Genomic DNA, 23,678 nt, shown 5'->3' with positions numbered 1-23,678 from the left:
GCTTGCTCCCTGCTCGGCTCGCGCACGCCCTAGTGTGCATGATGATGGATCCATTCCCCTGCCGCTACGTGCCCAACGACCCGACCAAGTCCAGCTGGCGTCGGCCACATTGTGCGGAATGCGCCCCGCGTCCGCGTCAGGTGACCGACCGAACCGAACCGAGCGACGACGATGCGATGATGGCGATATGTACGTCCGCGCCCCCGTCGGCCCATGTCCCGATCAAGCACCAATCTCCACTATCCTGGCTCGGGGCTTCCCCTGCGCACGCCAGGAGCGAGCGAGCAGTGGCACGCGTGACGACGACGACAACGATGGCCACGACGACGACGACAACGACGGCGCCCGCTGACTTGCAGCTGCCGCCATGCGGCTACGCCGTCGCCTAGTCCACTTTCCGGGCCTTAATACCTGCTGCTTTAATACATTGGCAGGCATGTAAATGAAATGAAATGCCGTGGAGCGGGTGAACCAGAAAGCGTTGCGTTGCGTTACTAGATTTCAAGCAAGTTACGGACGGCGGGCACGGCTTTAGACGCTACACGTCGTTGCACCGAGCCACCACCAGCACCGAGCCAGCAGCGAACCAACCCGCCGGCCGCTCCACGCGCCGCCGTGCCCTCCACAACCCGCCGAGCCCGCCGGCAATCATCTAGCATGTCCCACCCACAATGCATCATTTGCTTGGCCGTGCCGTCTGACGGCATAATGGCCTTGGGCGACGCTACCAGACTGCGCTCTACTGCCGGGCCTGGCCGCCCTCCATCCGCCAAACCTTGATTACGCCGCTTCGATCCGCGCTGACAATGCAGCTGGAGAACGGAGTTTCAACAACGCCGAGAGCGCAGACAGAGTCGTAATGTGGTCGAAGTGGCTGCCGTTGCTGGTTGGCAGCGTGGGCGCTGCGAGGTACACCAGGGCCAGGAACATCAGGAGATGATGCTAGCCCACCTGGCGTCGACTTTGAGTTGGGAAGTGTGTAGTACAACTGGGGGTTGCTAGAACCTGCCGCCGTAGGACTAGCCTTGAAGCCCACGTCCTTCTCACGCTGCGAACCACAAATGACAAACCCGTCGCTAGGTCGCGATAGGTCCCAGTAACGAATCACCCGGTCGTCGCCCGCGGTGACCATCCACCCAGGACGTTGCGCACCAGCTCCTTGGGCACCAGAGCGTTCAGAGTTCGAGCCAGAGGCACCGCCGCCACTAACGCCGCCGTCTACCGAGTCTCGATGTGCGCTTGGCCCCGTCAATGAGGCGAATCCTTGCCCGACCAGAACGGACTGGACAGACGTGATGTCATTGCTGTCGAAAGTGATGGTGGGAAGTCCGCCGCGGCCTCCAGCAAGTTCTGCGATGAGCTCGGATTTGGTGCTCAACACGTCTGTCTGCTCGCGAGCAGGAGTACGAGAGCTGGGCCGGGTTGTTCGGACTTCGTATGACTCGACAAGACGGCCAGTCTCAATGTCATAAGTCTCGACCAGGGGCCCGCCACCGCTCCCGTCCGAGCTGCTGGCACCCCCGATTGCTGTCGTGTCGTTGCTCGCGTTGCCGGTACGGTCAATCGAGGCCATCACCCACCGGCCTCGGCCTAGGCTGGGGTGTAGAGCGAGAGACGTGACGCCTCCAGAGGCAGACCAGGATTTCAGAAGCAGGCCGAACCGAAGGTCCCAGAGGCTCAGGGCGCCTGTAACAGTGCCGACGACGAGCCAGTGCTGAGAGGGGTAGACTGCGCTGACAGGCCCGAGTTCTTGTGGCTGGTAAAGCTGTGTTCGGAGCTCCATCGTGCGCATGTCAAGTACTCCAATCATGCCTGTCGAGGTGACAATGAGGAGGGACGATTCTATAATGTCAGCGGTGACTTCACCCAGTCAACTTACCATGCAGATGCGAGACGTGCATCACATAGCCGTCCGCTTCGTTCGTCCGCCACGTCCGAATGACCTCGATGCTCTTGTACTTCGCCGAAGACCCAGAGGCAGCGACATGGACGCGGAGAATCGACAGACTGCCATCCTCGGCAGCAGCAGCGAGGCAGTGCGTCTCGTCAATTCGACACATGCTCCGGACTGGTGCGTCCATGCGGTACGTCAGTCGCGGTCTAGCCGCGACTGTACGCTCGAGGCGAGCAATGTCCCAAATCAAAATACTGCTGTCCTCGCTGGCAGTCGCGAAGAACACCTCGTCGGGCGAGGTGACGATCGCCGTCACCGCACCCGTGTGCTGAGGCAGATGAGCGATCATCGTCACCTGTTTCGGCGACGATGACGCGGCCCTCGCTCCGCGCTTGCGGTGCGACGCGACAACCCGGGGCCCAAAGTCGAGGAGAGGCTCTCGGTAATTTTCGAGGTCGACTTGCTCGAGGAAGGCGCGGACTCCGGGGTCGGCACCTTCGTAGGTGCTTGCATACGGTGCGAGTGGTCCTCGCACCGCCACCGGTGTCGCCGCAACCGGTGTGCTGCGACCGGAATTTCCAGCAGGCACGCCTACCACCTGGCCAGGCTCATCGTGAATTGTAGTCGTTCCTACGGCGGTGGTTGTAACTGCTGCGACGGCTGGTGCGGCCTTTGATCCAAGCCGGTGTCTGCCACTTGGTGGAGGGAGTGGGTCCGCCGTAGAAGAGATGGCTGACTCTGAAGGGCTTCCTGTATGCGCCACATCTGGGCGTTCGCCACGTTCGACCGAGGCACGACTTGGCGGCTCCAGCGATGCCAGCCGCTTTCTTACTTCTTCCAAGGGGTTGGCACCGTCTCCCGGAGCGCCGCGCGCGCTGCGCGACGCAAACGACGTGCGACGAGACGGCGTGTCTCCAGCCAGGTCGGGTCGCAAACGTTTCAGGTCGAGCCTGGCATCCACGACACCAACAGTGCGAGGCGAGATGAAAACCGTTTGTGGCGTAACACCAAGTTCGATGAGAGAGATTGATTTGCCCGTTGTCAACTTAGTCTCCGGGAGTATAGGGCCTTCTGATCCTTCGCGACTGCGACGTCAGTCAAATTCGGTAACCCGCCCAAAAAGTCGCCGCCCGGTGAGCGTTTCATCGGTGGGCAAGTGGTGGCGGGAACACAAGGAAGGGTACACGTACGCTCTGCTGGCGAAGGCTTGTTTCGCAATGAGGTCACGGAGTGCGATGATTTTCTTCTCATCCTTCGGGTTGATGCCCTTGTCCTTGAGTTGTGGGCTAGTGTCCCCGTTAGCTCTGTCGTCGCCGATTGCCACATACAACTCATTCCCCATTTTACTGGTGGCAGATTTCGTCAACGCTGCCTTCGCAGTCGAGCGTGATGGTGGGGCCGACCAGAATCCCGGTGGTGAACTCTGCAGCGCCGCGGATTTAGCCAGCTGCAATGTGGCGCGTGATAGCTGCATGCTGTAAGTTTGTGGCAACGCAGGGTCGGAAATAACGTTTGCCTTAACGTAAAACTCACAGGAGGGACAAGAGCACTCAGGATAGATTCTTCGTCCAGGGCCAGGACATCCGCACGCAGGGCCGTCCTTACCGATGGGTACAGGATACACCAGACATCTGTTTGGGAGAGGTGTCGAGCCGCAGCCGCCACGAATCCGGCTGCTCCCTGTCTGATCCAAGCATTGGGGTGGTAGAGGAATCCTTGAACTACGGCGAAGACGTCCCACAGACGCAGCCGTGGCAGGAGTCCCAGTGATGTGAGACTGGACAGCGAACCAATGACTCGCGCCACAACCGCTTCCTCGGGGTCGGCGAGCGCCTGCATCATAAGAGGCAGAACATACTCGTCGATGGCCTTGATGCCGATGAAGGCGCCGACAGCCACAATACCATCAAAAAAGGCCAGTCGCAGCTGCCAGTCGCGATCGTTGAGGTAGGTCATAATATGCGACAAGACCACATCGTTCGACTTCTGGCGTCCGAAGAAGAGGCACAAGTCGGAAACGGTCGAGAGCATGCCCCTCTTGACGTTGGGAGCGCTGTCCACCAGCAGAATTGATGCCTGGTTCTCGACAACCGTTTGAATCTCCGCAAGCAACAAGTCGTAGTCTGCATCACCGAGGGGCTGAACGCCAGCGGTGCCGTCAACTGGTTGTGCGGCTTGGCAGAGTTCCAACATGCGGACCGCCGCGTCGGCGAAACGGACCAAGGCTCTGGCATAAGTCGCTCGAACAAAAATGTCCGAATCATTTGCCAGGTTGCCCGTTTGTGGTAGCAAGTATTCTGGAATAAATGTCGCGTTCTGCTGGGAGATCGACTGCACCGATTCGACCTAGCAAGCGGCGTCAGTCGGTGGGGTTTGGAGGTGCAGACCCCGTACTCAGACCCCGTACTCACCACAATAACAAGGGTCCTACATGCCTCAGCTCGCACAATGGGGACCTCGTCTGACAGAAGTTCGACGACAAAGGGGACGACTCGATCAACCTTGTCCTCATCCATCAAAAACGGGCACAGATTGAGGAACAGCTTGAGGCCATGTAGTCTCGAGCTTGGGGACAGTGCATTGCGGATTGATGACGTGACAATGTTGAGGAGGAGGAGTGCCGGGCCATCTTTTCGTCAGCCGAATCGCCATACCAACTACTCACTATCGTTTGCCCCTTCCAAATGCACACTGATAGACTCCCATTGCTCCAGCATCCGGTCAATCTTGCTGCCTGGAAGCGTCGACGCCTTCTGAAGGAACTCCGGGTCGGGAGAATCTGGCAGCTCGGCCAGCTCCGTTGCGTAGTCCTTCAAGAAGGTGTAGAAGTATTCAGGAAAGATGGTACCCCGGTATGTGGCGAGAATACGGTCAAACGTTGGCCGCTCACTTGGCTCACGAGAGAGCATCGACGCAATCATTGACTGTAATCACCAGGTCAGAGCCGAGGTAAATAACGGGGCGGTATCTCCGAGTCACTCACCTTTACGTCGTCGCCCGCGAGGTTGTCCAGAATTCCTCCGAGTCCGAGAGAGCCGTTCCGATACGCAAACAGCTCGGAGAGGTTGAAGACATTCCGTCCATCGGTCCAAGTCTCGGCGAGAACGCAGCCAGCGGAGAAAACGTCCATTTCTTCGGTGACTTTGCCATCGCGCTTCTCCCAAGAATCGGCCCCGCTGCTCGCCCCTGGCTCAGACGAGGCTGCCGCCACCGCCGCGGCTGCCTTGTCTTGCGCAATCTTCGAATTGGCTTCGTAGAACCTCTCCGGGGCAATGTAGCATGTTCGTCGGGCTGACGTGTCAAAGAAAAACGCAAAGTCAGATGGGTCATCGAGTGGCAGGTATGTCGGCTTGAATGACGACGAGAAGTCGGTCACAAGGACTGTCAAGTCGGACGTGATGAGCACGTTGTCGGTCTTGATGTCCCCATGTGGAACCTACGGCTGTAAGCATCACAGCGGACAAATATTTGGCCGCGCTCACCTTGTTTGTTCTTGCGTCTCGCAAGCACGTCAAGAGCTGGAATGCTATCCATTTTTTCTCAATCTCGGTGAGGTAAGGCTGGGTGCTGAGTTTGGGTCAGGAACATTCCTCGACATCTCAGATAGATGTGGCCACCTCCGAAACATCTCAAATGGGGTCCAGCGGCCGAAACAATTAGGACGAGGGTTTCCTGGCATGGATACGCAGTTGCAGGACGGTGGCCAGACCGGAGTGCGACTCGATGACACAGCGGCCAAGTATGACGGCGACGGAGCCGGAGGCTTCGTCATCGTGAGGCAACAGTATCTGACAAGAGATTTGCCACCCACGTCGACATGGACGGCACGACGTTCAAGAAAGGGCCATGAATCTCGGGCACTGGAGAGCTGAACACTTACCTCAGACGGTCGTAGAGGCTTGATCCGACCCATTGGCGGATTAGGTAACCGGCCTTGTCCGACTCGATGAAGTTGGCATACGTGTTGACGTTTGGGAGGTGCGCCAGCGCGTCTCTCTCAGCTGTGGAAGTTAGTGGAGGTGTTACCTGGCTCAGGAGGAAATGAGCGCCGGCCGTGCTGGCGTGGGATGGGAGTGAGAGTGGGGGAGTGCTACTGCGCAACGGCGGGTGGGGGAGGTCTCAGACTCCCTGCTACCCTACGCCACTGATCAGCCAACATGGGAAGAGCTTCCCCTAATACTCAGATGAGGTCTGCCGCCTCAAGAGAGAGCAGAATCCCAAGTCACTGGAACAGTGGCAAGGTCACAATCGAGGAATGCGCCACAATTCCGGTGACTGAAAGCCTTCCGTCCCTGCCAAGGGCAGCGTGGGGGCGATCTTCTTGCACCCCACCGCCTCCAGGACTTGCAGCGGGTGCAAGCAGGAAACAGTCTCCTCTTCTCATTTTGGACCCTCCTGAGGCTCTCATCGGAGCGGATGAACTTCGCCAGAACCTGGCTGGATCTCGGGGAGATAGGCCCACCCCAAGATCTGTTTCGCCCCACCTCTCCCTCCCGTAGACTGCGCGGAGACTTACTCTTCAAACGCCGCTGAATGACTCTCAGAGTCATATTAGTGTCCGGCTTTATGAAGATCTTGAGGACGAGCGGGCCGTTCTTGTGCCGAGCGACAATAGTCTTCATGAAGCGCGAGGAGGACAGACTGAGGGGTTAGTATGTGAGCAGGCCGCGGGTCAGAGGAAGGGACAGGGTATCATGGTGGAAAGAGCAGCGGTCAGGCCGCAAAGGTGACCGACGACAGGCTGAAGAGGCGGCCAGGACGTAGGTGACGACGAGGGAGCCGGCGGTATCCGAAGCACGCGCCGACAAGATCCCCGACGAGATCCCCGTTTCCTCGTCATCGCCCAAAGTCCAAAGCAGCGCCTCCATGCTGTGGTTGCAGTTGTCCGTTCTCGATGCGCAACGTCGAGGTGAGAGATCCATGGAACTGTTGACAGCAGACAGACAGTCAAGGCAGGGGCCGATTAACGTACGCCTTCCCCCATCGCACCGCGTCATCTGACCGCGGGCTCAAGGCCCACAGCTTGGCGACGGGCGCGGCGGGCGCGAGGGATCCAGCCGTGTGGAGTAGAGAGTGTCGCGGCTTGCTTGGCATGGGGCCAAAACTCACCTCTTGTCGTAGGAGATGTCGGTCCCCAGCTCGGAGACGTACGAGTCGAGCGCGGTCGAGCTGCGGGCGTTAGCTCGGGCGTTGGGCTCGGGCTGCGTGCATCCGCTTTGGCGCGGTCCCATTACGGCCAGCTGACTTCGGCCGCATGCCAGACGAGTGGTAGCAGCAGCTCAGACGACTCACGCGCGCGCCATGGAGGAGATGTTGCCCATCTTCCTTGGTGCTCGCCTGGTGCTCGGGAAGCGCGGGTCCTAAGCTCGTCGGTGTCGCCACCGGCCTCTCTTCAACGTATCGAAGGCTGGTATCTCTCTCTTTTATGAGGTATAGGTCTAGCGCTGTAGTTGTCGTCGTGTGGTTGGTGCTTTGTTGATGTTGATGTTGATGAGTAGAGTTGGGCGGCGAATCTGTGGTTGAGAGGGTGAGACATGTCATCACCAACCCGGGGCCCCAATTTACGTAACAAAGCTTCTATGACGATCCTTCCCCAGCAGTCGTCTGTTCCATGCATGATACAGATGGATGCATTGCAATCACGTCTAGATGGCAACGTTGCCCCAAGCATGCTCCTTGAGCCACTCCCCACCATACTCGTCATACTCGGCTCGTGTGACCCTGGACGCTTTGGCCTCCGCGCTCGACGCCCACTCGGCCATACCACGCCATGCCTCAAGCCTGGGGTCACCTCCATCCACCGCTCCGAGAATCTTGAGCGGTTCTCGGAATGGAAGCACCGGTGTGAGCGTGTTGCGCATCCTAGGGAGGAGGTTAGGAAGCTTGGTCGAGCCTCCTGTAAGGACGACCGCCTGGGGGGAGTGTCAGCGGCGAGGGATCCATGAAAAAGGAGGAGCCACGCACCTGCATGATTCGCTTCCGCACGTCGTCCTCAAAGCCGTTCATGAGCCAGCCAGCGACCTCGCCCAGGCCAGCAGAGTCGATACCAAACATTGCTGGCTGGAACCATGTCTCAGGCACACGAATGCGCTCGACGTTGAGGTGGATCTGGTAGCTCTGCTCCATCGACTCGGAGTCGTACCGGCCGTCCGTTCCACCGCGAACGAAGGCGTTGAGCAGCGCATTCTTGACGCGCACCTTGCCCTCGAGCGTGTCGTCGTCGGTGAAGGTCGGGTCATACTGGAGCAGGCGGCTCTCGATGCTCTCGAGCTGGGCGAGGTCGTCCTCCTCGGCCTCAGAGTCGTCCTCGCCGCCGATCTCGCGGTACACTGCCCAGTCCGAGTCGTCGCGACCGAAGCCATCATCCTTTTCTGACAGAGTCAGCTGTCGATCCCAGGCATCGACTTACCTTCCTCGCCCTTTTTCCTCTTCTTACCGCCGTTGGTGTCCGCAGCCAGCGACGCGATCGACTTCATCCTGTTTTGAGCGGCTGCGGACTTGCGGTCACCGAGCTGTGCTCTCCGCTTTTTGCGTTCGCGGATACGCTCAATAACCTCGTCCTGCTCGTCCTTGAGACGGGCAGCCCACGACTCAAGGTTGTTTGTCCTCTCCTCGTCCTCCTTGCGCTGCTCCTCCTCCTACGACTGTCAGCGCCGCTGCCGAAGGCAGTACCCACCAATCGCTCCTTCTCCCGCCTCTTCTCCTCACGGATCTTGACGCGCGCTTCCCATCCAGCCTTCATCAGCTTCTGGCGACGCTTGTCCTTGATCTCCTCTTCTGTAAGCTCCTCGTCGGGGCGATCCACCAGAGGGAATGATGGCTCCTCCTCCGGCTCGGGCTCCTCGCCAGCAGCACGGCGCTGCTTTCGTCTAACCTCAGCCTCTGTCTTGTTGACCCATGCCTCGAGTTCCGCCTCGGTGTCAAACGGCGTCACCTCGCTGACCCGCTTTATGAAGTCGGCCTTCTTCAGCTTTGAGCGTTCGCCGAGGATGGTCTTGTACTCTTCAAGCTCAGCGACCTGGGCAGCAAGCTGAGGAGTTAGTGGTATGCCACGCACAGCTACGCGTACCTTCTCTGCTCGCTGCTTGGCTTGCATGTCCTGCAACCTCTTGCCTTGCTCTCGCCTCCTTTCCAATGCGGCAGCGATCTCCTCCTCGGTCTTTTCAATGACCTCCTGGAGTGTGTCAGCTTCCGGCCACATCTTCTAAGCTAACGTACAGGCTGGTTGAAGGGGAACTGGATGACCTTGGTCTGTTCCATCATCTTCACAGGGTCCGTCAAGGACCGCAACTCCTCCTCGTAGTCAGAGGAGAAGTAACAAGTCTCCCGGTACATGAACTGGTCGGTCAGCCCACTATCAAACTAGGCGCACCCACCGTTGCCTGGGAGTTTGTGACCTTGACGGGGAAGCTAGGGTACTTGAGCTGCGTGAGCTTGAGCATCAAGTCAGCCGCCTGCGCGCCTCCCCATGGTATCCTGATGGTGTCAGCTGTTGCGCAAGAACGCAGGCAAGCTCACCTCTTCGCGCGCGACAGGATGCCCTTGCCGTCAACCACAGGAATGATGGTGCTCGCGTTGTGGCCGAGGTTAATGGCCAATCCGTCCTGCTTCTTGTGTCGCGAGAAGGCGAACAGCGAGTCGATTCCATAAGAGACCTCCGGCGCGCCGTAGAGCTCGAACAGGATCTCAGAGGTCACTGAAGAGTTAGTGATGTTCCCCACCGCGTAAACCACAGCACTCACTAGCTCGCGTGAAGATGGGGTTCGCTAACCGCTCAGTCATAACAATGGGCTGCTCGATGCTGCTACTGTCGATGCCGAGGGTAAGGAAAGTGTAGTCGAGGGCAGACTCCTGGTGGGCATCAGTTCCTGTTCAACATGTCGGCATCGCAACTGACCATCAGATCACCGTGGATGAGCATATCCCCGTCGAACATGCACCGTCCATTCGAACGCGAGTTGGCGTCGACCTCGACATCGTTGCCGAAGAGCAGCGTATTCCTCAGAAGCTTGCGGTCACGGTAACGAGAGACGATGTTCGGCCGGTCGATGTACGGCGTGTCCATAGTCGAGAAGCCCGCGCGCCAAGCGTGTGATCCTGCGTTGTCAGCTTGCCACCTCGAAAGATGTGTAGCTCACCATTGTCAATGCAGATCACGGGGTCCTTGCCGTCGAGCGAGTGGTAGTCGAACACTGGCTGCGGCTCGCCAGAGAAGTGGTTTTCCGGCAGGTAGATGACGTTGTCGGGGGTAGGGGTAGACGACGAGCCCGCGTGAGGCTCCGTCTTTGCGGCCATCGTGGTGGTGGATTGGCTGCTGATGTGGTGTCGTGGATGGTGAGGATGGTGTAGGCCGGGAGGTGGGGTGGGGAGTAGAACGGTTGAAAGTCGTCTCGGTTGTAGTTTGTCGCCCACATCGAGACAAAGACGGAGGGAGGGTTGAATGACTGGGCCGTGCCTGAATTTGGGGGAAGGGGAAGAAGGTGGAGAGAGTCGTCGCGTCCATCACTGAACAAGTCGCCCATCCTCTCGATCTCAACTTTCTCCTCCTACTCATCCTCCTCGTCGTTTACGGGCATTAGGTGAGCTGAACGGAGCTGTGTACCAGCTGACATGACAGCCAGGACACTTCTAATAGCTCATCACCACTCGTGCACAGGTACATCACCCGTGCACGTCTCTGGTGATGATCCTCCGCCTGGCTACATCATCCAGGCGGCATGACGTTCGAATAGCCCAGCAATGTCTGGCGCTATGGCGGCCTCCTGGCAATGCTACAGGCCTGTGCCCATTACTCCGACACGCAGCCACGAGCTCGCGTGTCGGCGCACGCTCGCGCTCCAAGTCCAAGGTCATGCTTTCCGACCTCCCGGCGAGCAAGCTGGACAAGGAGGGCAACAGTGTCGGCCCGCTGGAGGCGTTCATCGAGGCACGACCCGGAAGGAAGAGTTCAGCGAAGAGTGAGGTTACCGGAAGGTTGGCGATGGAAGCTCACCCTCCAGCCAAGGAACCGCCCAATGCTGCCGAACTTGCGCCGTCTGGCCATGCGCTTTACGAGTACGACGAGACCGACTTCCTCGCCGCGGTGGAGGCCGGTACGGTGCCCGATACGCGCCTGGCGCGTGTTGTCTGGGCCAACTGGAAGTGTTTCCCAGATTGTATCCTCTTAACCCAAGTCGGCCAGTTCTACGAGGTGAGCTAGGTATTGGGAAAGGAGCTCACACCCAGTCGTACTTCGAACCCGCCGTCCAACTCTCCAGAATCCTGGGCATCAAACTCACGTCCAAGACGTACAAGGACCGCCGTTTATTCCCCTTCGCTGGCTTCCCGACACACCAACGCGACAAGTACCTCAAGCTCCTGGTCCAGGACATGGGGTACACTGTTGTCCTCGTCGAGGAGGACAAGGACCCGTTCGCGGTGCCAGGCAAGGCGGACAAGGATATCCCGAGGAAGGTCGCGCGTATCGTCACACCTGGGACGCTGGTGGACGAGAGCTGGCTTGGGGGTAATGAGAGCCGGTATCTCCTCGCCATCACCTTGGACCAGTCGGCGACGGCTGAGCCGAATGCTGTGGAGGGTGATGCCGACGCCGACGCCGATCCCAACAGCCTCGTTCCGCTCCACCTCGCATACGCCGATGTCTCAACAGGAGACTTCTTTATCAAGGAGACAACTGCAGCACAGATCGAGGATGAGATGACGCGAATCGCCCCGCGCGAAGTCGTGCTCGACTCCAGACTACGCGACTCATGGGTCTCCGGCGAGAAGAGCGGTTCGTCGGCAGCCGACAACTTGCTGGGCTTGCTACGGGTGCTCGGTGTGCATGTTTCATTCGCAAGCCCCACGCGTGGAGAGCAGGTACCAGTGCCGTCGGGCATCAACCTCGAGCGGGAGGTCATCGCTATCCTTCGGCACCACCTGCAGTACGCGCTGCGCGACTCGATGCCGGCGATGCCAGAGAATGCCGACGAGTTCAACCGCGAGTCGTCCTTAGCGCAAATGCAGATTGACGCCGCGACGCTACACGCTCTGGAGATTAGGCATGCGCTGAGGCCAGGTGGCCTGGTCACTACAGGCCCCACTTCACCGCTGGGTCTCTCGTCGTCGCCACTCAGTGTCCGTGGCACGCTCCTCTCGGTCATCTCAAGGACGGTGACAGACTCTGGGCACCGCCTCCTCAAGCGCACGCTCAGTGCTCCGTCGACTTCCCTCGTGCTCATCAACTCGCGTCTCTCGCTCGTCGCCGCGTTCGTGGATCGCGAACCCCTGCGGACCGACCTCCGCGACGCACTCCGCAGCATGGGCGACATCATGCGCATCATTCAGCGATTCCGCGCGAACCGCGGAGACGCGAGTGACGTGTGGGATGTAGCGCTGTGGATCCGCAGCATACAGCGGCTCGTTGGGCGGATTCAACTCGCGGTGGACCTGGAACCGAAGAGCAGGAAGAAACGCAAGGATGGCGAGCAGGTCGAGGGGCGGGATCGGCTCATCGACCTCATCGACGACTTTGCGCCTCTCAGTGACCTCGCCACGACGATCGAGAAGGCTATCGACGAGACCTGCGTCCCATCGGCCCAGATGTCAGAGGAGGGCAGCGAGGAATCTGCCACTGAGACTGAAGAAGGGACTGCGGCTCCCCCAAAGACACCGAGGTCAAGGTTCAGTCGCGACGAGGAGATTCGGAAGCGCGAAGAAGAGATGCGCGCGTTATGGTGGATCCGTCCTGGGTGAGTGACCTATGATCCTGTCGTATGTCTGTCAGCTCACACCCGCAGCTTCTCGCCCGAACTGACTGACCTTCATCGCCGACTCACGCGTTACACAGCCGCGCACCAGAAGATGGAGCTCGACATGAGTGAAACGTACAACGCGCCGACGCTCATGCTTGTGCGCAACATTGTCCATGGCTTCGTGGTCAACGTGCGCAAGAAGACCGAGTACGGGCTCCTTGAGCGGTCGGGTCTGGTCCACACGGTCGGCGAGACGCGGTCTGGCGGCAAGAAGTACGCGTACACCGAGTGGTCGAAGCTCGGGGGCAAGATCGACAAGGCGCGACAGGAGCTCGAGGTGGAGAAGGCGCGCGCATTGTCGCAACTCCGTGCCCTGGTAGTTGAGCAAGCCAGCGCGATCCAGCACAACGCCGAGCTTGTGGACGAGATCGACCTTAGTACGGGGTTCGCCCAGGCTGCCGTGGATCTGAACTACAAGCGCCCGGTGCTCCACGAGGGGTGGGTCTTGGGCACGAGCAGCGCTGACAAGCAGAACGGACATTGCCATCATCGATGGACGACACCCGTCCGTCGAGGCGGGCTTGCGCTCATCAGCACGCATGTTCACGCCCAACTCGACAACCATGGACGCCAAGAGCCACATGCACATCATCACGGGGCCGAACCAAGGCGGGAAGAGCACGTTGCTTCGCCAGACGGCCGTCATTGCCATTCTGGCACAGGCCGGGTCGTTCGTGCCCGCCGACCACGCAGAGATCGGGATCGTGGACCGCGTGTTCAGCCGTATCGGCTCACGCGACGATCTCTTCCGTGACCGCTCGACCTTTATGCTCGAGATGGTCGAGACGGCCGCTATCCTGAAGCAGGCGACGCCGAGGTCCTTGATCCTCATGGACGAGTGAGTGTCACACTGAGCAAGCTGGCTAACGGCAGAATCGGACGTGGCACCACACTTGACGCGGGCATGAGCATCGCATACGCGACGCTAGACTACATTCTCCAACACATAGGTTGCCGCACGCTCTTCGCGACACACTATCACGAGCTCGCGACCATGCTCGGTGCGCCGGCGGCCATCGGAACGCATGTCGACACGTCTGACGCCGAGGCGGACGGGCGTGTTCGTGATGGCGTGCGTTTCTTCTGTACCGACGTTGATGAGATGGTGAGTCGGTGTTGGGCGAGCGTCGAGCTGACGACAGGACGGCTGGTTCAGCTACTCGTATCGTCTGCGACCCGGGGTCAACTACGACTCGCACGCAATCGTAAGATGGCCACGCATCAACTCCAGCTGACAGCAGAAAGCGGCGCAGCTCGCCGGCATGCCAGCCAGCTTCCTCGCCACAGCTCAAGCCACGCTTGACCAGCTCCAGCCCAAACACCCAGCACAATGATACCCAAATACATCATAACTATAGATACATCATCATCGTCATCTGCATCACTTTTTCTTCACGCGGCAGTCATGCCAGTCGACGTCGGTGATCGACCACTCCTGCGACTCGATAAACGAGTCGAGGTCGCAGAGGTGGTACTGCGCCAGGGGAGAGGAGCGGCACGCCATATGGTCGATACGGGCGGGGCGGTCGCTGGGCGGCGTCAGCTTGCATGTCGGAACACGCTCAGCCACTCACTTTATGAGCGCACGCACGAACGTCGAGCGGCGCGCGTCGTCCTCGCCTATCCGGCGAGCCTTGGCGACCGGCGTTCCCCGTCCAACATCGACATACGGGTCACAGCTCACCCGCTCGAAGGCCCACCGCGCACCGAACGGAATGAGCTCGGAGAGCACATACCGCCTGTTGGTAGGGTCGTCGGGCAGCTCGGAGGTAGGCAGCTTGCGGCGCATCTTGCGGATCCCGAGCGCAGTGAGGATCTCAATCATCTCGTTGTCGTGGGTAAAGTCCTGCGAAACACGTTAGTGATATCGTTCGCAGACGCTTCGTAGCACTCACGACAAAGACACGCTGCCCTCCCGGAGGGAACGTCGCGGGGTCGGCGTCGAGGGTGCGGTTCGTCGTCGTGTCGTCGGACGGGTGCGTGTCCTGCAGGCGCGCGAGCAGCTCGTTGACATATCCCGCGCCCATGATCTTGCCGAAGCGCTGCGGCGTCAGCACGAGTCCACAAGCCCACACCACTCGCCTCGCTGGCGGGCGCTGCGCGCCACCAGCTTGGCTCCCCACTCACCCCGCCCTCGCCGACGCGGTACCACCGCTCCACGTCCCCCATGTACCCCGCAATCTCCCACTCGTCCCGCGAGAGCATCTTGCACCATTTGCTCCACCCGGACCAGGTGTCGCGCGCGGTCGTGTCGTACCCGCACATGTCGGCGATGCGGCGCACGTCCTCTGGGCCGAGCTCTGGCCGCGGCCCAAGGAGGCGGTTGAGCCGGTCCGCCGTGGGCTGGAGGAGCTGGGCGACCTCTGCGCGCTGCTTGCTGCCTGCGGGCGGGTCGAGGGCCTCGAACGCCGCGCACGAGTGGACAGAGAGGGTGTTGTTGACGCCCTGCGCAAGGGTCAGCCACACACGTGCTTGTGCTTCCACTAGGCTGTCATGCTGCCACCCACCTCGCCCTCTGGAATCACCACGTCGGGCTCTAACGCCGCGTGCGAGAGGTTGAACTCGCGCCCGTAGAACCCCTCGAGGAAGAACTGGGCCGACCCGACGACGCGGTGGCCGCCGCTCGAGCGCACGAACGGCGCGGCGTCAGACACGGCGCGGTAGCGCTCGGCATACACCTTGCCGCTGTCCCACGCGCTGGCTGTCAGCTTGAACCTGCCGCAGGCGACTCACGCCAACCTCCCCTGGTTGGTCAGTTCGCCAGGGATCCAGTCGTTCAGCTCGAGGTCTACATTGTGGAGGAAGTGCAGGTCGGGATGGTTGGTCGGTACGCGCACCGTGCGGTTCGCGAGCTTTGCCAGCGTCGCCTTCAAGTGCTCGGCAGCGTTGGGGGTGGGGTAGCGGCCCGTGTGGCGATGTAGCTTCTCGTCAGCCTTATCCCCATAAAGCGAACTCACGATGGAGACCTGGTCGACGCGGCACCCCTCCGGCAGGCCGTGCCCGCCGCCGCCGTGCCCGAGAGAGCGGTACGCGGCGTACGGGCCCGTATTGCGCCACCACACCTTGTCGAAGCTCTCCCGCGGGCCGCCGAGCGCATCGCACAGCCACGGCAGGGAGCAGCCGCGCGATACGTCCCATGCGGTGAGTGCGATGAGGGCGAAGAGCGTGACCGCGACGACGGCGGGGAGGACGTGGACCGGCGGGGATGACGATTTCCGCCGTGATGGCGTATTATGTCGCCGCGCCGTTGTCGGCGATGTCGGCCGCGACGAGTGCCGCGAGCCGGGGCGGCTGCGGCTCGGCGTCAGGAGCGGCGCCGATTCGGACCGGATGGGCGTTGGCGGCGGTAGTGGCCGCGAGCTGGGCATCGTGAGTGAGTGTGAAGACAGAAGGAGTGGCGAGATGCAACAAGCGGAATTGGGCTATTTAAAGTTGATGCCTTTGTCGCGGCACTTCCGATCATGGCGCGAGATAACGAAAAATCATTCACCCTGGATTCCATATTGGCCGTTGGAAGTGGGCAGCCTGCATCGTGAGGACGTTGATTGATTCCAGAGGTGCTACCGGAGGTGATGGCGCTGCGTGGCTTGCTCGCTGACAGCAGCGACGAAGAGCAGCTCGTCCAATGCTCCTGCCTGCCCAAGAACACACGGCGATGACTGCTCCGCGGCTTCGTGACTGGCTAGCCGCCGCTGCGTCGTGCCGACCTCCGCACCGAACCCACACCGTCGCGCTCCTCATCATCGACACGGTTCATTGGGGTATACAGACTATATTTTATGTTTGTTGTTGTTGGTGTTGTTCAATGCAATGTTGTACAGTTGGATGCACTATGCTGACAGAATGGAGAGAATGAGGAAACAAAACGCGGCCCAGGCTGTGTTGGAACAGCAAATCTGCCCGCCAAAGCGAAGCAGAAACAGATATCACTCTTTACGAGTGAACCCACTGGGCATTGAGGCCAGAGGCCCACGACTCGAGGCCGGCCGGGCCGGCAGCCACGAGCGTCGAGCTCAGGTCGGACGGCGTGCGGGTGTGCACGCCGAGACCGGGGCCGCCGAGCGTGGTGAGGTAGGGCTCGGCGCCAAGCGCGCGGAGGTTGGCGAGCAGCGACTCGAGGTGCGCGTCGTCAAACGTGTCCGGGATAAGCGTCACCGCGCAGCCTCCACCACCGGCGCCGGTCAGCTTGGTGGTGAGGTTGAACGGCGCAGCGGCAGTCGCGTTGACGACGGCCTCGAGCGACGGGTGCGACACACCAAGGGTGCGCAGGTGGCCGTGGTTGTCGCGCATGAGCGCCTCGAGGCGCGACACGAAGCCGTTGCGCGACGTCTTGGTCGAGCCGTCCAGCAGGCCGCGGGCCTCGTCAGAAATGTCCTGGATCTGGCCGAGGACCGGGTCGACGACGTGAGGCTCGGCGGCGCGCTTGGCGGCCACGCCGGCGACGAGCGACTTGGTGTCGCGCGGCACACGCGTGTTGGTGAGAAGGAGGCGGATCGAGTCGAAGCCGCGGATAGAGTCCATGCCGCCCTCCTTGCCCTCGATAGCGCGGGTGAAGGCCACAGCGCCGCCGCGGACGGCGACGGCGTTGTCAATGCCGCTCGGGTTACCGTGCAGCACCTTCTCGGCGAGGAAGGCCCACGAGTCGACGTCGTCGACGTGCGACGGGTCGATCGATCCCGCGTCGGGGACGTGCACGCGCTCGTGCGCGACCAGCAGAGCGGACGCAACGCACGTGCTGAACGCGGCCGACGAGCCGAGGCCGGCGCCGATGGGGAGGTTGGCGGAGACAGTGAGGGTGGTGGCAGGGCTGGGGGGTGTCAGCAACGGAGTGAGGCAACGCCACACTGCTACTAATACTCACGCCTCAGTGCTCTCACGGGCGATAGCCATGAAGAGGTACAGGAACGCAATAGATGCGCTCGCGCCCGTCTTGGTGGGCTTGTCCTGGGCGACGAGCTTCTCGAGCGCGGCGAGCAGCACGGGGTCGAGCTTCTCGTCGGCGGCCGAGCCCTCACGCGGGGGAACAAGGTCCCATGGGAGCGAGGAAATCTCCCACGCGTGCTCGGCCTCGAGGTCGGGAGCGGTGATGGCCACCTTGCCGTCGGTGCGCGGCGCAAGCACACCGTAGCAGCGGAGGTTGAGAGACGTCGCGATAGCAGTCTGCATAAATGTAGCAGGTAAGACAACAATGTATGAGGTTATGTGTGAGAATTTTGACTTCTTTATATCTAATCCGTTTGTTCACCCACCACGCCGTGCACGACTGCGTGCTCTCCAAAGAGGATGACCTTGCCGGGGGCCGAGACGACAATGTCCGAGTCGATCGTCTTGACGCCGTCGAGGGCGAGGCCGCGGGACACGCCGTCGATCAAGGCCTCGACGTTGGGCCTGCGGAAGAAGCGCGCGCGCTCAATGCCCCACTGGCCGGGGTTGGTGCGGAAGACCTCGGCGAGCTTGTCAGAGGGCAGCAGCGAAGGGTCGACGTTGGGCACGATGGCGCCCGAGACGATGAGGGCGTGCTCGAGGTCGTCGAGCAGGTCGCGGGGGTCCTCGATACCGACACAGAGGCGGATCAGGTCCTCGCGCAGGCCGCGCTCGGCGCGGATGTGGGCGGGGATCGAGGCGTGCGACATGAGACAGGGCATCGAGATGAGCGAGTTGACAGCGCCAAACGACACGGACACGCCCCAGAGGCGCGCGGCCGACACGACGCGCTCCGACAGCTGCGTGTCGTCGGTGAGCACGGACAGGACGGCACCGGCGCCGCTGGCCTGCTTCCAGTGGATGTCGGCTTTGGGGTGGCTCTTGAGGCCGGGGTAGTGGACCTTGAATCCCAGCGCGTCGAGGTAGTTGGCGACGATCTGCGCGTTGGCCTGCTGCTTGTCCATGCGGAGGGCGAGCGTCTTGACACCGCGGAGGAGAAGGAAAGAGTCGAACGGCGCCAAGCCCGAGCCCATGGCGTTGATGAGCCATGCAATGTCCTTGGACGCCTGGGGGTTGCCCGTGGCGATGATGCCGGCCATGACGTCGTGGTGGCCAGAGAGGTACTTTGTCGCCGAGTCGTAGACGATGTCGGCGCCCAGCTCGAGCGGGCGCTGGAGGTAGGGCGAGAGCATGGTGTTGTCGACGACGATGATGGCGTCGGGCGCGGCGGCCTTGACGGTCGCGGAGATCTCCTGGATGTCGGCGATCTTGAGCAAGGGGTTGGTAGGCGACTCGAGGAGCACCATCTTGACACTGTAAAAGTCAGCCATGGTACGAGTGGCACAGAGGCAGAGGCACGAGGCGGGGGGTCCAAGCGGCGGCAGTGGCTGCAGCTGATTTTACACGACGCCAAAGCCGCGAGATGCCAGCGGCAACCACGCCCGTCGTCGTCCCACCCGCCGTGCCGCCCTCCCGCCCGATGCTCAACTCACTTGTTGCCCTTGCCAAGGTGGGGAATGAGCGCGGCGACGTCGGTCGTGTCAGCGTGGCGCACGTCCACACCGCCGTGCGACTTGGCGTAGGTCAGCAGGCGGTTAGTGCCGCCGTACAGGTCGTCGCCTGCGAGCACCGTCTCGCCAGGCTTGACGAGGCGGAGGATGACGTCGAGGCAGGTCATGCCGGTGCTGAGCGCGAACGCCTGGTGCGCCGAGTAGATGCGAGCGAGGTGCGACTCGAGACCGCCGCGCGTCGGGTTGCCCGAGCGCGTGTAGTCGTACTGGCCGTCCATGCCCTTGAAGGTCGCCGTCTGGAAGATGGGCACGCTGCTAGCGCCGTGCGCGTTGTCGCTCGAGTCGACGGCGACGACCTGCGTCGCGAAGCGCCACTTGGCGGCGCGCGCCGCGTGCCCGTCGGAGTCGGCGGGCGACTTGGCGCTGAAGATGGACGTCGCGAGCGACGACTCGGCGGGCGACTGGGGCGCGCTGCTGCCGTCTACTGTCGACATGATGGAGGTGAGATGGGAGATGGAAAGGAGGGGAAGGAAGGTGTTGTCGTGTTCCTTTTGTTTGGGGGGGCCGTTGCGTTTTCGTAGCCTCCTCGTCTAGGTGTGCGTGTTCGTGTGCGTTGTCCGTCACGTCCGTCTCTGCTCTAGAACGAAACCGAGAAGTGTGAATGTGTGGATCTTACAAGGCAAGAGAGAGAGAGAGAGAGATGCAGTTGTTCGCTATGCCGATGCTCCGCTGCAGCTGCTGCAGCCGTCGCCAGTGTCGCTCTCCGTCGTCCATCCGTCTCTCGAGTCACGTCGCTGCCAATTGCCCATACTAGGGCTCGCTTGTGGCGTGCTCAGTGGCACGACTGGCGTAGACAGCAGCGACGGCGGAGTGGACCGAGGCGAGGCAAGGGCAGCGGAAGCAAATGGTTTCGGGATTCATGGATGGCCTGTTTTCCAATTGACAAGGCAGCGTCCGAGGGGGGTAATGACACGTATTCAAACATGCGCCCGCTCCTCGGTGCCCCGCATTCCTGAGACGCGACCGCGTTCGTGTTCGGGTCGCACTGCCCTCCCTCGCTCCCTCCCTAACCCTTGGTTGGTCTGGTCTCGGGCTGCCTTAACGCGTCTCGCCTCGTCGTGACTCTCCCATTCACACTTACTCTTCCTCTCTCTCTCTCCCTCTCTTCTGCCAGACGCGTTGACATACTTCCCTTGTCTACTTCTTCGCATCTTGACGTCTTGTTCCCACTGCTCCTCTCTCTCTCCCCTCTCGTCAACGCACACAGCTCCAATCCTACGTCTCCATCACACCCTCACCGTCGCCATTCCCCTCACCCTCGCGCCCGAGCTATCTTCCCCTCTTCCCTTCTCATCCACTTCCCACCGGACATCGTCTCCGTACTCAATCTAGTGAGTACCACCCCTCGTCTCAGCTAACCTCTCCAGAAAAGCTGACCGTAACTGACCATGTGTACGACTTCATACCGACTACATACTGTCTGCAACTGCAGTCCCTACATCGCCGCGAACGGCTTCCACTACATGACCACACCAAGATACCAAGACTGCATTGCAAAGCAAATCATGACTTCCGAGTCAGTCAACTAACTACCTTGGTGCGTGTCAGCAGCTGCGGCTATTTCGCACACCTTAGCTACAACTCACACTTCATACAGCTGCCTGTCCCTACGAGCTGCTACTCGCCGTGCCACTCCTACCCTACTCGTTGCTCCTCGCACGCGGCCGCGACTCATCGTCCTCCTCATCACGGTCCGTCACCATACCCAAACCCAGACCGCTTCTCGAGGCCGATCTCATCTGGCTCTGACCAAACTTTGGCGGGTTGAGCGTGCCGCTCAACGTCCGCCGGTGGCCGTGCCCAATCCCGCCATATGGGGAGGGTGACACTGGCGGTGGGTTCAAGAGTCCGCCACCAGGTCGGCGCATAGGTGACCCCGGCCCGTCAGTGTGCGGGGGTCGTCTGTCGGCCGTGAGGCCCTGAAGGAACTCGTGTCGGCCCTTGACACCCTCGGAGAATGGCAGTAAGCCAGACACGTTGCGGCCTCGGTTTCCCATTGGCATCGGTGTCGGCGTTTCCCCTCCAACCAACATGGCCGACGTATTTCTCGAGCGGCCCATCAATGGCGTCATTGAGAACAGGCTGTTGAATTGGCCAGCCATCCGCGGGTCGGTACTGAGATGGCGCGATGGCGTCGAGTTGACGTCAAACGCCGGCTCGTCCGCCCGAGGTGTCGAGAACCTATCGGGGAGTCGCGCTGCGGGTACTGGCGTGCTTGGACCCTCCTCGTTCGACACACCCCAGAGGTCGTTGCCATACGACAGGACGCGCGCGCGCTGGTGCCCGCGAGTGGGAGAGAAGGGCGTTCTTGTGCCTGGTGCAGACCCTGCGGTGCTCGACGCAGCACGGACAGCCTCGCCAGCGAACATTGGCGAAGGAGCAAGAGCGAGCGCTTGGTCTCCACGGAAGGCAGAGGCAGAGCGCTCGGATGAGGTGAAGCGGTTGGCACTGCCTCGAGGTGTCGAGAATGTCGCCCGGCGTGCCTGAACGACGCACGGCTCACAGACCCAGTTGGGAGCGATCTGGACCTCCTCCAGGCCGATGCACGCGAGGTGGTGCCATGTCTTGCAAGAGGCGCAAGAAATCATCTGCCCATTGGCTCCCGTCGTCTGCTTGCAAACACAAGCAATGACGCCGGTGGGCATCGTGGGCATTGTGGCGCTCTGGGCGGCATGGGCGGCGGCCTGTACTGCTGCTGACCTGCGACCACGGCGGAGGGTGTTGACGAGGGCCGTGCGGGCGTCCGAAGGGTTGATCTCCCACTCGTCGGGGCCAGACGCGGGGCCGGGGACAACAGGAATAGGCAGTTGCCTGACGCGGATGACGTTCTTCGCGTGACCGTTGCCTTGGCGAGCTGGAGATGCCTCTGCCTGCGGTTCGTCCTCGTCATCACTGGACGTCTCAAAGTATCGGCGTAGGAGTGTGGTCCGCTCCTTCTCATCGCGGAGTTGGCGAGCACGCTTGTTTCCGCTGCCAATCTTCCACGGGGCTTCGTCGTCGGGCCACTCTGGCCTCACTGGGCGAGCAGACGGTGCCTTGGCAAGTGCTGCCCAGCCATCCTCGTCCTTGCTCCTCCTCTCCTCCACGACATGCGTGGTCTTGTCGTACCCAATGAACGCGAGAGCCATATCCTTGCGAAGGGCGACTCGGCTGAGGTGACCCTGGCCCATGTCGAGACGGATGGAGAACATTGGCTCGGCTCCCGGCGACGTCGTCGACTTGAAGGCCGACAAGCGCTTCTTGATCTTGGTCTCCTTGGTGCCAGGCGTGTCGGCGTCCTCGTCTGGCAGGGCGCGAGTCTCCGAGTTGGGGGTGCGGGGCTCTGGGGTGCGAGGAGGGGGAGGAGGCGCCTTGCGGCCAGGAGCGGCAGGAGTCGTGTGGACCCATGCCAGTTCGGACTGCAGAAGCGTATCCCTTCCAACAGACGCAGCACCGGTAGTCGAGTTTACTGATAACACGGTCGTTGTTGTGGTGCGTGGTGGGCCGCGGGCTGGTGCAGCCTCGACGGCCTCGGTACCGTTCGAGTTCTGTACCAAGCCCAACTTGCGTCCTTCATCCTCTGTGGTGGTGACGAAGACGCCGTGAGGCGCCTCACGCTCGTCGATCCTTGCTAACGGCCGCTCGTCTGTCAAGGTACGGGTGGACATGACCGGTGTGGACAAATTGCCTCCGGTCGATGGTGGCGTGGGTAGCTGGGACCGAGTCGACGGGTTACCCGATCTTTGGGTCGTCGGCCTGCCGTCATTAACATCCGGTAACGAACTCTGAGAGTTCTTGCGCGGAGTTCTAATCTCCTCTCGCTGCGACGAATTGCTGCGCTTGCGCTTGTGAGAAGAAGATGACGATGCTGTTTCCCACATGGGCCCAGGTGGGTTGTAACCAGTTGCCGCCGGCTCGCCCTGGTACATGGAAGGCTGGGCTGGTGGAAACTCTGCCGAATTACTCAATCGTCGTGATGGGCCGGGTACTGGTGGTGGTGGTTGTTGTTGCTGCGGTGGCTGCTGCTGCTGCGGGTAGGGGTAGAACTGGCCCGGGGGAGGAGGCTGTTGCTGCTGCTGGTAGAATGGAGCAGGCCCTGGTGGAATTCCGCCGGGATAGTTTGGAGGGAACTGAGCGTGTGTATGGGAGGTGGGAGTGGACATGTAGGGGTCTGAGAGCGGCGGCGGCTGCTGTTGCTGGGGGTCGGCCGCATAGGTCGTGTTGACCTTTGCGGGTCGACTCATCCTGTCCTTGTTGGACGGCCGCTTTGCGGTGATGGCGTAGTGCTCGGTGATGAGTTCTTGCTTGAGCACTGGAGCTGGGTGAAGCTGAGTGTGCGCGTTTGACTCGAAGATGACACCGCCGTTCATGATTTCCGCAGTGCAAGAGGGACACGATATCGCGCTGTCGTGTCTGTCAGCTTTGGGTGTGATCACGCGGATGAAAGTGAAGTGGGCAGGCGGGACGCGGCCATCGTTACACCCGCCCGGCGGTGCAGATCCATGCGCTGCGGCTCCA

General features: G+C 61.1%; 5 protein-coding genes across 6 annotated transcripts; 1 reads left to right on the top strand and 4 right to left on the bottom strand.

The window, feature by feature from the left end:
• Window positions 1–656: 656 nt before the first annotated feature.
• Window positions 657–7,492, bottom strand: PIK3R4 (Phosphoinositide 3-kinase regulatory subunit 4). The gene is made up of 13 exons (XM_062776103.1): window positions 7,187–7,492; window positions 7,004–7,063; window positions 6,411–6,535; window positions 5,775–5,895; window positions 5,377–5,461; window positions 4,878–5,330; window positions 4,560–4,818; window positions 4,306–4,523; window positions 3,428–4,240; window positions 3,223–3,362; window positions 3,085–3,180; window positions 1,880–2,979; window positions 657–1,842 (listed from the first exon to the last, which is right to left on the bottom strand). Exons 1-13 carry the CDS (start codon window positions 7,213–7,215, stop codon window positions 740–742), a joined length of 4,602 nt encoding a protein of 1,533 aa, XP_062632087.1. The 5' UTR covers window positions 7,216–7,492; the 3' UTR covers window positions 657–739.
• A 42-nt stretch (window positions 7,493–7,534) lies between these two features.
• Window positions 7,535–10,314, bottom strand: arp5 (Actin-like protein arp5). Its single transcript, XM_062776102.1, has 11 exons — window positions 10,033–10,314; window positions 9,792–9,991; window positions 9,637–9,745; window positions 9,413–9,590; window positions 9,271–9,370; window positions 9,113–9,232; window positions 8,964–9,068; window positions 8,571–8,924; window positions 8,304–8,532; window positions 7,859–8,265; window positions 7,535–7,806 (listed from the first exon to the last, which is right to left on the bottom strand). Exons 1-11 carry the CDS (start codon window positions 10,187–10,189, stop codon window positions 7,540–7,542), a joined length of 2,226 nt encoding a protein of 741 aa, XP_062632086.1. The 5' UTR covers window positions 10,190–10,314; the 3' UTR covers window positions 7,535–7,539.
• Window positions 10,315–10,430: 116 nt separating this feature from the next.
• Window positions 10,431–14,026, top strand: msh1 (MutS 1). The gene is made up of 9 exons (XM_062776101.1): window positions 10,431–10,473; window positions 10,512–10,851; window positions 10,894–11,084; window positions 11,120–12,624; window positions 12,673–13,125; window positions 13,160–13,525; window positions 13,561–13,792; window positions 13,830–13,892; window positions 13,929–14,026. The coding sequence occupies exons 2-9, from the start codon at window positions 10,578–10,580 to the stop codon at window positions 14,019–14,021; spliced, it is 3,177 nt and encodes a 1,058-aa protein (XP_062632085.1). The 5' UTR covers window positions 10,431–10,473; window positions 10,512–10,577; the 3' UTR covers window positions 14,022–14,026.
• Window positions 14,024–16,072, bottom strand: ARB_05933 (3-phytase A). Its single transcript, XM_062776100.1, has 7 exons — window positions 15,645–16,072; window positions 15,421–15,608; window positions 15,195–15,384; window positions 14,815–15,132; window positions 14,583–14,729; window positions 14,262–14,533; window positions 14,024–14,216 (listed from the first exon to the last, which is right to left on the bottom strand). Exons 1-7 carry the CDS (start codon window positions 16,053–16,055, stop codon window positions 14,069–14,071), a joined length of 1,674 nt encoding a protein of 557 aa, XP_062632084.1. The 5' UTR covers window positions 16,056–16,072; the 3' UTR covers window positions 14,024–14,068.
• Window positions 16,073–16,435: 363 nt separating this feature from the next.
• Window positions 16,436–19,790, bottom strand: met-2_1 (Cystathionine beta-lyase). Of its 2 annotated transcripts, XM_062776098.1 has the most exons (4): window positions 19,104–19,790; window positions 17,937–18,924; window positions 17,549–17,847; window positions 16,436–17,494 (listed from the first exon to the last, which is right to left on the bottom strand). In XM_062776098.1, the coding sequence occupies exons 1-4, from the start codon at window positions 19,613–19,615 to the stop codon at window positions 16,621–16,623; spliced, it is 2,673 nt and encodes an 890-aa protein (XP_062632082.1). In that variant the 5' UTR covers window positions 19,616–19,790; the 3' UTR covers window positions 16,436–16,620. The 2 variants fall into 2 exon arrangements, with proteins under 2 accessions (XP_062632082.1, XP_062632083.1); XM_062776099.1 differs by having other exon boundaries at window positions 17,549–18,924.
• Between the last annotated feature and the right edge of the window lie 3,888 nt (window positions 19,791–23,678).

The sequence above is a fragment of the Vanrija pseudolonga genome, chromosome 7 (assembly GCF_020906515.1).
Source record: "Vanrija pseudolonga chromosome 7, complete sequence".
Taxonomy (NCBI): Eukaryota; Fungi; Basidiomycota; class Tremellomycetes; order Trichosporonales; family Trichosporonaceae; genus Vanrija; species Vanrija pseudolonga.
This window is presented reverse-complemented; position numbering and strand designations above follow the sequence as displayed.